We start from the raw sequence: 13117 nt of genomic DNA on the forward strand, positions 1-13117 counted from the left end.
ATTTAATGCTACTCACTCACGCTACATGTGTGCTGCCCAAGCCCTACATTATTGCTAGTGTGAAAAACAGAACTGCATTCTTCTGTGCAAACTATAGGAACAAACAGTGAAACAACACTTGTGATGCATTTTTCAGATATGGTTGCTGATGCATGATTTGTTCACACAAAACTACAACTTCACTGGTTATCGCATGGTGCTTTGGTTGCTTTTGAGCTCTACAGTTGTTTTGTGTTCACTGTATCTTACCTGCCTCATTTCTTTATAGCTGTGATGTTTAAAGTCCAGGTCGTCTGTTGTTATGACTTCATTACGTCGGTGGTAATAGTTATTAGGGTCTGTGGGAAATCAAACAGTATGCAGTTATTGATATCCAAAATTTGAACTGGAACACCGAAAAAATTAGATCAATTATATTCATCTTGGAGGAAGCCAAAGAAAGAAACATCCATTGGGAGATACTGACATAACATTGAGAACATACTGCCCTTTTTGTTATATGGCTGGGGGGGCCTGGCTGCCTTTTTGTTTCTGTCCTTTGTTTCTCCTTCCAGGTGGCTTGCATGTGGGACTGAGTGGCTGTGTTGCTGAGGTTATCAGGACCTCACCCTGATCACCTGCGGCTCGTCAGGACTCACAGCTGAGGTGCATCTATATGGATTGGAACATGGTGGCATTTAAGACTGGAGTATGCAGTGTGTATTGGCCAGAGACCCGACCTTGTGACCAGACGGGTGAGATCGTCGTCTCGGGAGCCATCTCATCATCAGTGGATGCAGAGAACGTCCAGGTTTGATGCACGGTCTGTGAAAGAGGAGGGGGTGAGGTCTCACGCTCGTCAGCACACTTCCTGAGGTACGTTAGATTTTGTGACTAACATTTATACAGTCAGTAAATGTGGTGTCCCTCACACCTTTTTATACTAGCTGTACGTTAGTCATGTATCGGCTTCCACTGCAGTGGAGTTTTGTGAACTGGATGTTCCATGCCTGCAGGTTGGGAAGCTGATTAGTAATCAAGCCAGGAAGTGTTTGCTGTTTGTACACCTTTAAGTGTTCTCTCTGTGTGTAGAGTGTGGACTCACATAATGGTTCCTTCTTTCACAGACTCGGTTTGTTGCGGCCACCTGGGGGGTGTCGGCGGGGTCCTTGGGTCCGAACAGCTTCTGGCTCCGGACCGTTAGCGCTGCTGGGAGCGCACCACGCCAGACCGCACTTTGTTCTTTATGTATCACTGTTATGTATTAAATTCAGTTAGCCTTTGTACCGTGCTCTGCTTATTTCATACTGGGTCCTTCAAACGCTGGTCGGTTCTCCGAGCTGCGTCCGACACATAACACTTTTCCTTGTTGGCTGATGCAAATATTACTCAGACAGCAAAGTCAAATGTAATATCTTATTACATTTTATAGGCCAGTTGGTGTCTGCGCTTATCCTTGGATATTGTAGTATGAAGCACAAGAAGGTCTACATATAACTCCCTTTGGACGTCACACTAGTCCATTACAGGTTACTTCCCCAGGCAAGGTCAGCACCCATTTACAGGTGGGTCAACTTGGACAATGCAAATGAAGTGTTCATGAACGCAGCCAGGTAGCATGACCAGGAATCAAATCCAGGTCGGTGGCTCTTGTCATAAACTGTAAACTTTTGTCAAGCTTTTTTATCTTGCATTTCTAGTAATGCAGAGCAGGTAGTTCAGTGGAAAACAAGCTGACCTTCCAATATGTAGACCTGGGCCCGGTTTCATAAAGCAGTCTAATCTTTTAATTCAATTAATTAATTTAATTTAATTATTTTATATAGCACCAAATCACAACAAAGCTGCCTCAAGGCGCTTCACACAAGTAAGGTCTAACCTTACCAACCCCTAGAGCAACAGGTGACAGTGGTAAGGAAAAACTCCCTCTGATGAAATAGAGGAAGAAACTTCAAGCAGACAAGACTCAAAAGGTGGACCCTCTGCTAAAACCATTCTACCAAAAAGGGTTACAATACAGAAGACAACACAACAACAATTGACGAGAGTCCATGCAGGCGTCCATTCCATCTTTTAGTCTACTAAACTTACTTAATTGACTAAGGTTAGTTGCCCAACATTAGCCATGTAATCAACATTTCATATAGACAGCTAAACTTGTAGATTAGCCGCCTAATGTTAGTTGATGATTTTCATGGGCATAAGTGGCCTCATGAGTGCCATTGTCAAGAAACATCTGCAATACGCGAGAGTTTTGTTTACTTCCAGGTTGGTCATCTGCTACAACTATGGCCGAGGCAGACAGAAGCAGTATCGCTGTTGAACTACTCCGTCCGTAAACATCTCCACAGTGGATTATTCCGATCCAGGAACACCTGTTCTCGCCACAAGGCTCTCCTTCCTTCCCACTCCATCAAGATGTGGTACATGATAGCTGCCTTTTTTGAGGTAAGACATTGACATTTTGTCAGCTAAAATCAGATTAGCCTCCTCTGTAGCAGGCTAAAAATTTTAGTTGGCTCACGCAAAATTTTAGCTGACTAAGCGTTTTGTGCAATGACTAATGTCAAAAGATTAGTTGACTGAGTCTAGTTGACTAAACAAGGTTAGACTGCTTTATGAAACCGGGCTCTGGGTTTGAATCCAACTCACACTACCTGTCCTATTGTGTCTCAGTCAACTCAGCTTGGGAACCAGCCTTAATCTGTATACGGATGGCATCCCATCCAGGTGGGAGTCGCAGACTCTCATCCCCTTCATGCTACGGAGGGGACATTTTTAAATATGGGCCACATTTTTTGCTCCGACGTTTGCCACTGATGTTCTTTCTAATGGCTATAAATCTAAGCAGACTGCACCTTATCTGCCATCTCCCACAAAGTACCAGGACGAAACTTTATGGAGCTACATTTCAAGCCTCCATGCAGTCAGCATTTCATATTTAATGAGCTATCCATGATCTGCTCTTAAAATCTTGAAACTTGGGCCTTTCACTGGGGTGAATAAATCATGTATCTGCTTTGGAGGTCTATACAAACCCGTCACCTGGCATAGGACAGCCAAGGATCTCCACTCTCATACAGATGCTGCCGCTGTTAAACCAAGACTGAGGGTTGACTCGAATGTACCGGGCCACCAGAGGTGTAGGGAACATGTTTCTGACAGGGATCTCCTTTTCTCTGTTGCCCCTGAAGATCTACTAAGGCAAACACATTCATATGGTCAGTATAGTGTGGATGCAGTTTGAGCTGCCATTTCAGTTCATTTCAGACATTTGTTTTTGTTTTCTTTGTTTTTTTAAGGGACAATGTTCAGTGATCTACAGAATATGTGAATGACTAAAACTAGAGATCTGTGATCAAGCTCAGAAAATGATCATAATAATATTTCCGTTCAAGGGCGCAATATAGAACTAGAAATTGGGGGGGAAAAGTGCGAGGCCCGCAGGGCCGAAGCCCATAGGCCGGAGGTCTGGGGGGCACTTTACGCCCCCAGAAGCCAACGGGTTCTACAATAGATAAGCTCAGATGCATTCTGAGCATCCAGAACAGTAATTTTAATGTTTTGAGAAGACCATAAATTGGACACCATTTGACTTATACAATTTGAAACTGTGGATATAAGTACTTTATTCTGATTTACACTGATTTTATTAACATCCTGGTGTAAATAAGGTATCACCACATGTGTAGAACTCAAAAAGAATGATAGGTTGAGTTTTCATTAAAAAACAACAGCAATGTGGTAAAATGTATTCATAAATATGAACGAAAAAGGCTCTTAATAATTATTAACTATCACATACTGTATTTTTTTCTCAAGATTTGTTTTTGCATAAGTTTGAAAAAACAACAGATCATAAGTTTAGGATAAATTACTTATCATGAATTTAATTTTCGAAGTGGCGCGAATGACAACACTCATACTGAACATAATTTCGCTTGCATAGACTGATAGCCTCATACTTTGTCCCCCCGATTTCTAGTTCTAAATTGTGCCCTTGATCCTAATGACTGCATCAATCAGAATCTAAGTTCAGTCAGGATCAAAGATCAGGAAGAAGGATGAGTGATAAGTATCAAAGGTCAGCAATCAGGAACAAAGTTTGATCATGATCCAAGATCACTTATCTGAAAGCAATATCACAATTAAAGATCAGGACTCAGACTGAAAGGTTTGTGTTCAAACTCAAAGTTCAGCAATCAGGATCAACAGTAATTTCAGTGATCAGGATCAAAGATTAGAATCAAAGATGAGTAATCAGGAACAAAGATCAGTACAACAGATCAGCAATCAATAACAAAGGCGAGCAATCAGGGGCAAGGGACAGGGTTAAATATGTGCACAAAGGATGAATGTTCAGGATCAGGATCACAGGCTGCCAATCAGAAATAAAGGTGAGCAATCAGGATCAAAGGTGGCTTTTTAGGGCCCCATGACTGTCTGCATTTGTACATTGGTCCATTGGTGGACATAGATAGATAGATAGATAGATAGATAGATAGATAGATAGATAGATAGATAGATAGATAGATAGATAGATAGATAGATAGATAGATAGATAGATAGATAGATAGATAGATAGATAGATAGATAGATAGATAGATAGATAGAAACAAATCTGGTGTCTAACCAGATCCTTACTCTGGATGGCATTACCCTGACCTCTAGTAATACTGTGAGAAATCTTGGAGTCATTTTTGATCAGGATATGTCATTCAAGGCGCATATTAAACAAATATGTAGGACTGCCTTTTTGCATTTATGCAATATCTCTAAAATCAGAAAGGTCTTGTCTCAGAGTGATGCTGAAAAACTAATTCATGCATTTATTTCCTCTAGGCTGGACTATTGTAATTCATTATTATCAGGTTGTCCTAAAAGTTCCCTAAAAAGCCTTCAGTTAATTCAAAATGCTGCAGCTAGAGTACTGACGGGGACTAGAGGAGAGAGCATATCTCACCCATATTGGCCTCTCTTCGTTGGCTTCCTGTTAATTCTAGAATAGAATTTAAAATTCTTCTTCTTACTTATAAGGTTTTGAATAATCAGGTCCCATCTTATCTTAGGGACCTCGTAGTACCATATCACCCCAATAGAGCGCTTCGCTCTCAGACTGCAGGCTTACTTGTAGTTCCTAGGGTTTGTAAGAGTAGAATGGGAGGCAGAGCCTTCAGCTTTCAGGCTCCTCTCCTGTGGAACCAGCTCCCAATTCAGATCAGGGAGACAGACACCCTCTCTACTTTTAAGATTAGGCTTAAAACTTTCCTTTTTGCTAATAGTTAGGGCTGGATCAGGTGACCCTGAACCATCCCTTAGTTATGCTGCTATAGACGTAGACTGCTGGGGGGTTCCCATGATGCACTGTTTCTTTCTCTTTTTGCTCTGTATGCACCACTCTGCATTTAATCATTAGTGATCGATCTCTGCTCCCCTCCACAGCATGTCTTTTTCCTGGTTCTCTCCCTCAGCCCCAACCAGTCCCAGCAGAAGACTGCCCCTCCCTGAGCCTGGTTCTGCTGGAGGTTTCTTCCTGTTAAAAGGGAGTTTCTCCTTCCCACTGTAGCCAAGTGCTTGCTCACAGGGGGTCGTTTTGACCGTTGGGGTTTTACATAATTATTGTATGGCCTTGCCTAACAATATAAAGCGCCTTGGGGCAACTGTTTGTTGTAATTTGGCGCTATATAAAAAAAATTGATTGATTGATTGATAGATAGATTTTATTGTCATTACAAGTGCAACAAAGTTACAACAAGTGCAACAAAATTATCTTCACACCCAGTCACCTCAGACCGCACATGTACATTTGATTGTTTATGTATGCTAAACTTTAAGACAGTCCGTCATCCGAATTGAGGCAATATGAGTGTGGGGTGGCCGCAGCAGTATCCCACACAGCTGCGAGCTCGGGGGGAGTCCCGAGGTTGTGGCCTTTTTGGAAAGGGGAGGCTGAGTCGAGTGAACGTAAGATCAGAATTTGGTTTTGGACTCAACTTAATTTATACAAAACTGCTGTGTCTTTGCAGAGCTGTTTGCTCTCTGAGTGCCCTTCTAGTTATAGTTACCTTAGAGCAGCTACAGAACAGAGAGAGAAGAGACTTAACTCCCACAATCAGGTTCTCAGCGTGAGCATTATTTACTGTCACCTAATGTCTCATTAAGTTTAGGAATAAGCACAGATCGCTATCACCATTTGTAATTACTTTTGAAGTAGAACTCATTTTTCCATCATGATCCAGGCAAGCTAAACAAGTGTCCCTGTTCAGGTGGTTTACAGCAAGAGTAATAAGGTTAAAGCAAAGAGATTCTTGACATTGTGAAAAGAGGTAACTGCTTCATGGATATGCATCAGGATGCTTGTATAAGAATCAGATTTCATTTAAATTTGATGCCCATTACTTACCAAGTCCTTGGAGCCATTCTTCACTGTGATCCAGGTGTGGCTGTCGTTGCTAACCATGACCTTGTAGGAGGTCACCCAGTCACTCCTGTGGACATAATAAGAAAATCAGGTGATGACCACTGAAAGGAAACATCCTGTAAGGTTAATTCAATGCAAATGGAGCACAGAGGTGACATCCAGACCAACTTAATTCTCACAGTATGACACATACATCTGCCAACCCCCAGAGGAGGGTGTGTTGCCTTTGAATGTTAGTTAAAGGACTGTAGACCCAACCTCGCTGGTGCTGTGTGTTGTCAAATCTGTCACAGCACAGTACCACTTTGAATCTTGGATGGCAAGTACCAAGACAGACAACTGGTCCATCTCCACCTCTAAAAAGTAACTATCTGCCACAGCCAGGTGAAATGTGGGCACTCCCTTTGGCTTCTCCAGTTGTTGGGGTCTTCAATAACTATACACCTGCATGCTGGATCATGCCCTGATAAATGTACCATATGTCAGTGGTACCCAAAGATCCTTCAAAGAGACCTAAAACCAAAGACATATAGTCATCACCATAGTACATGGGTCCAGCAACTTTTCAGTACCATTTAAAATATCTACCATGGTCCACACAAAAATATAGGATAGCAATCTGAGTATGGTAAAACAGCAAAAATGGTGACAAATGTCAATTTCAGTTTCTACAGAGGTCAAACTAAAATTGACCTTTGTCACTATTTTTGTTATTTTTAACCCCATACCTCCACAGTATTCCATCATAGATAGTTCAAACTTTTTTGGAATCTTTAAAATCAGACATTCACTGGAGCATTTTTAGATTTTTACCCCTGTGTCCTTCATTGACCTCTACACAGTAAAATCACCAGTGTAAATTAACACTGACAGTGAACATATAGTCCCACTCTGACCACAGTAGGACCATATGTACACTGGTAGTGCTAATTTAACACTGTCAGTGTTCATTTTACACTGGTGATTTTACTGTGTACCTGGCAATTCTGTATCTACTATCCTAGGATGGCTATCACTACAAATGATTAATAGCCTTGATCTCTGTGTTGATCCTGGACAATCACAAAACTAGACTTGGTTTGTAAAGTGCTGCCATCAGCGTATCCAGTGATTCCACAAAGATCAGTAAACTTTACCTTGTCATCAAAGAAACCTAAATCTAAACCTAAATCAATCTGATTTCTAGCTCGATATTGCAGCTTTGAACTTGGGCTGATGTCTGAGCATTTGGTCCTGATTGACATTAAGTAGGATCTTTTTTTCTGATGTTTGACACTGATGACTCATCTTTGATCCTGACCTCAGAGCTTAATTGCTGATCTTTGATCCCGAATGCTGACTTTTAATGCTGATCATTGAGCTTTTTGTCCTGAACCTCGACCTGGATCATTGATGTTGATGTTTGATAATCACTACTCATCTTTGATTGTGATCTTAGAGTCTGATAGTTGTTGCTGATCTTTGATCCTGAATTCAATCATTCCTTCATTTTCTAAACCAAATAATTGTCATGGTCACTGAGTGATAGGCAGGATACACCCTGAACAGTCTGCCAGCCTACAAGTAGACAGAAAAACACATTCACACTCCCACTCGTGCCAACTGTCAGTTTATTGTCTCAAGTTCATCTAAACTTCATGTCTGTGGAATTGGGAGGAAACACGGGGATAACATGTGAATGAATTTGAGAACTAACTGACTATGGCCTTGACCCTGAATGCTGATCTTTAATGCTGACCAATGACTGGTCTTGACTGGTGTCCTTTGAGCCACATATTTCATCCTGATGTGTAATCCTGATTATTCATATCTGAACCTGACCTTTGATTCTGATTGTTGATCTTTGATCCTAATCTTTAATCCAGATTACTCCTCTTTGAGTCTGAGCATTTTTGGTTGATCTTTCAACCTCACCAAGCAGGTTGTAACAGGTGGAATGCAACATGGGACCCCAGAGTAGAGAACCACACTGACGTTCTGATGTTAAACGTTCAGTCTCTATTTGCAACTGATGTCACTAAAGAATTCAGCACACAGAACAGTACCTGTCTATTTATGGAAGCTAGACAATCTGGCACTGGCGTGAAGGGCAGTGAACAGTGATAAAGTGCATGACTCAATATATGACAAAATGAACGTCCATGTGAACCGAAAGCCCAGGCACCCATGAACAGGAAGTAAAGCCCATGGAAACACACAAGAAACACTCATATCAAAATAAAAACACCACTGAGGAGAATTCTGCAGAAAATGAGATAAACAATCAGAGAAAAATATCACAGGAGAGATAGAAGAAAACTGACAATAACCAACAGAGTAGAACAAAGACACCAGTGATGTGATCAATTCATTAACATGAAGAGAAGTGAGATTTTTCCTCTGTTTTGTTTTGACAAACCTGGTACGAAAACAGTCAGATGTCAAGTGGAAACTAATGATGATGTGCTGAATCAAACCCTTTAGATGTTGGGAGGGTTTCACTGCTTTCACAGTTTTTGTTTTAGATTTGTGCTCCTCCTTTCTGTGCTATGTAGAGGCTGAATTGTGCACATTGTATATTTTGTTTATATAAGATATGTCCATAGAGAGAGATTGACTGTGCAAACCAGCATAGTGCAATATTTTTACGTCTCTGTAATAAGACGCAGCTGTTGAACTTCAGTCCCGCTGTACTTGAGCCGGGTCCATGCAGTGAGTGCCACATGTGTCTACCAGGCTTCTGTATGAAGACATCAGCGATGAGTCGGTCCAGTGTGGTGAGAACTCCCACTTCTGCTAATTAAAGCATCGTAACAGACAGGGGGCCCTGAGCCAGCACCACAGACAGCTACACACCCGACAGAGCTAATTGTGGAAGAATTGCCTCTGAGCTGGTGTCTTCTGCACACTTAGCTCGTGCTGGCCTTGAAGGAAAATTACAAACACAGCCAGATAAAGTAGCTTCCCAAGTTGGCCAACTACGCAGCAGTTTCCAGAGGACTGCAGCACCCGTTCCAATTAAGTACAGAGGCCAAAGGTTGTCAAACAGTATTACACAGCCAGGCAGAGCAAGGAGATTGTAGCGAGAATGTGAACTGTAGCAGTTATTGGTTTTCTCAGTGAAAAGAGGACTGCAGTAGCTTAAATGCAAATACGTGTCTCCTCAGGCTCGTTGTATTGTACTCAAAATTCCTTTTAAACGACTTAATTACAAATGATTCAAACTCAGAGAAGATCTCCACATCTTTTCACCAGAGGTGACGCTACTTTCTGCTAAAACTTTATGATAAAAGACCTCAAACTATTTTTGTTGCTAATAATTCAAATTTAATGTGTGAAATCTTTCACAAACCAAGTACAGCTGTTGTGGAAGAAAGCGTTGCACAGACTAGTGATGTTGTAAGCTTGACGGTGTTTAGTCACTAATCAAATGAACTAGTGTGTAGCCTGTGGGGATCCACGAGCTCTAAATTGGGTAGTGTTTATAAAATAGGTAGCTCACATTTGTCAGTGGTGGTAAATTATGCAAAGTTTCCATGAGTTGGAATGACGTGTGAGTCCAGAATGTTTTTAGAACCTTAGACCTTAGACAACAGTTTTTAGAACAACTCAAGCCCTTTTATTTACTGTTAATTACATCATTTTTTATGTTTAATTGTTTTAATTGTTTAGGTTCATGTTATCATATACACTCTATTATTATTATTATTATTATTATTACTTCTATTTTTTTGTCATTTGATTTTTAAATGGACCACAATGGAAATAAATGTTTTCACTTTCTTGTGTCGTCCATGTATTTTTAACATATTTACAATTACATTATGTACTTACATTGAATTTACTAAATAAAATCATGCACGCACACTTTTAATATATAGATGATTTACCACCCCTGTTGGAATGACATGTGAATCCAAAATGGAATTATCAATGTCAATTGTTCAGTGTTGTTAGCTAATATCCAGTTTCTCCAAAAATATTAGCTCTATCAAAGTTCCGTTTTGGCGGCGTTCATCCTTGACCCAAAATACATAAGCAAACCATATGGCAAATGTCAGCTCTCCCCAGTTTGTCTGTGATCAACGTTACACACACACATGCATGTGCACACAGTGCTTTTTGCCTTTTTCATGCACACAGAGCTTTCTGCCTTTTCTGCATTCTGCCACAAGCAGGTGCTTTTATTTTACACACCCACAAATAGACGTGGCAGAAGACATCAAACGCACTTCCTTTCTCACTCATGGTAACGGCAACATGACACTTAACTAAAATGACTAAAGCAGTTGAACTACAAAAACACAATAAACCAATAACACTAACAACACTGTTAAACTAACATGAACCACAATAAGAACATTTAAAACTCTCAAACCCTGAGCTCCCATGGTGCACTGTAGCACAATGTCCATTGTTAGCTAATATCACTAATCTCCAAAAATATTAGTCCTATCACCTTTCTGTTTTCACAGCCTTCATCCTTTACCAAAAATTCATAAGCATACCAAACAGCAAATGTCAGCTCTCCCCAGTTTCTCTGTGATCGAAGCCACGCATGCACACATGCACGAACACACTCACACATGCATATGCACTCAGAGGACACTCTATTGTAATATAGATGTGTCAAGTCATCTGTTGCACTATAGTGTCAGCACACCTTTGTTACATTCCCTTCCCAGTCCATACAACCAAACTTATTGGCTGCATTCATAATAAAGTACATTTTATTTATCAAATACATTCATGCTTCAGTAAATTAATTTAATACATTTCATATATAATAAATGTTTTTATTTTCAGGAAATTGGGCTAGATTAGTGTGATTTGATCAACAGGGGTAATATACATATATAGTCAAATGACCCCGAGATCACAGAAGGATGAACGATGTTAGGGATCGCAATGTGGGAGCCACTTGAACACAGTCTGTCTTGCCTGAAGGGCCTTGCCCGGAAAGGAGGTTGGCAGGTCACCTTGGGAGAGCGTTTAAAAGTCATTGCATGTTAATTAACATTCCGGTTCTCAAACACAACATCAGAGCATTCATGATTATAAGTCTATCCGGGCATATGTGGTAATAATTAGTGGTTGTTGATGTATTTTATTCATGAAAATTAGTGACGGAGAAACCAAAGCATTTTGAACCACTGAATCAATGTGAAGCAATGTTTCAGTGTTTTAAAGCTTTTGATACAATTAGATATGGCAACATTTGCTGGCCAATCTTTAAACATTTGCATGGAACAATGTCATGAAACAGGCTCTGTTATGTATGTTTAATAATCAAGGTTCTATGTGCTTCTTGAAATTTTTGATGATATTTTTGTTTTAAAACATTAACAATATACTTGTAGAAGTAAGTCCCTTCGGCTGGTCCCTTGCTTTCAATCGGGGTCGCCACAGCAGATCTAAGGTGGACTTGCATGTTGATTCTGGCACAAGTTTTATGCCGTATGCCCTTCCTGACGCAACTCCACATTACATGGAGAAATGTGGCAGGGGTGGGGTTTGAACTGGGAACCTTCCGCATTGAAACAAAGTGCACTAACCACTTGGTAATTGTGCCATCATAAAATACTGTATGTAATAGAAATATAAATTGTGAAATGCTTGTGCAACTAGGGACTGTTATGACCATTTTACATATTTGAATTTACATATAAATGAAATGACAAATTTTGGCTTAAAGTTTGACATTTTAACATGGGCTACTATGAGAACTTGCTCCCTTTTGAAGCCAGCCTCAAGTTGGTGGTTTTAGCCTCTAAATAAACTACAGCACTCACAGAGTGTATGATCCCGCCAAGTAAAAACATCTACTCGTCAAATACAGGGTATTAAAAAAAATTGTAATAATAAAGCACACCAATGGAATCAGCACATTAATTAAATAAGTTACAGCACTCAGAGAGTGCATACGTCCACCAAGGAAAAGCACTTAAAACTTAGTAACTACAGGGTATAGAAAAAAATCTCATCTCACAGTGGTTCAAGGGAATAAAAAACAACAACCGTGCTGTCTTTTGCAAAAATAGTAAGTGAACTATTTATGGTCCACTTATTACTTATTGGCTTATTGTTCACCCTTTGCATATGGACATGACCTGATTCCAACTTCATGTAAAAACCTCCCAACAAAAGCTATTTAAGTATTAGCACATGTATCGCAGCAGTAATGTATTGATGGCTTTTAAATGAAGGGGAAAGGAAAAAACTCTGTGCTTTCGTGAGATTTGGACTGATGAGGTGAATCAGTGAGGGACGAGAAGACAACCACCGTGTTGTATTTTTGAAGCCACAGAGACCTGATTGTGCTGTAATTCCTGCCTTAACAAGCTTTCCAGGCATTGTTAGCAGCATGCAGCTGCATGACTCAGCTAAAATGGCTGTCAGCAAACACTTACTGATGTAGCCCAACCGTTATTAAAGATAATCCCATATCTGCCTGTCCTTTGTTTTTTTTTTCTTGTCACCCAAGTGTGATGAATGAGCTTACAGTGTGCAAAAATCTTTCCTCTCCTGAGACCTGAAGACACATGAAAGAATGAGACTTTAATCAGTTCAAACACATTTCCAACACTTTATGGATCAGAAAACTCTTGTGACAAAGACACGTTTGGTGTCATGTAGATAAGATTGAAAAGCTTGTTTGCTTATGCAAGTTTTTATTTAAGTAATCAAAATAATTTGGGTTTAAAGCAGTGGCTGCAAACTGGGGGACCAAGGGCCAGA

The 13117-nt window shown here is 40.3% G+C and overlaps 1 protein-coding gene across 2 annotated transcripts in view; it reads right to left on the minus strand.

Annotated features, from left to right (window-relative positions):
• The window catches only part of cpxm2 (carboxypeptidase X (M14 family), member 2), a 140450-nt gene that overhangs the window by 50686 nt on the left and 76647 nt on the right, over positions 1-13117 (minus strand). For both annotated transcript variants that reach the window (XM_034194302.1, XM_034194301.1), the window contains 3 exons: positions 6383-6467; positions 3025-3175; positions 250-338 (listed from right to left, as the gene is read on the minus strand). In XM_034194302.1, the coding sequence (XP_034050193.1) occupies positions 250-338; positions 3025-3175; positions 6383-6467 (325 nt within the window). The remainder of the gene's footprint in view (positions 1-249; positions 339-3024; positions 3176-6382; positions 6468-13117) is intronic.

The sequence above is a fragment of the Thalassophryne amazonica genome, chromosome 18 (assembly GCF_902500255.1).
Source record: "Thalassophryne amazonica chromosome 18, fThaAma1.1, whole genome shotgun sequence".
NCBI lineage: Eukaryota > Metazoa > Chordata > Actinopteri > Batrachoidiformes > Batrachoididae > Thalassophryne > Thalassophryne amazonica.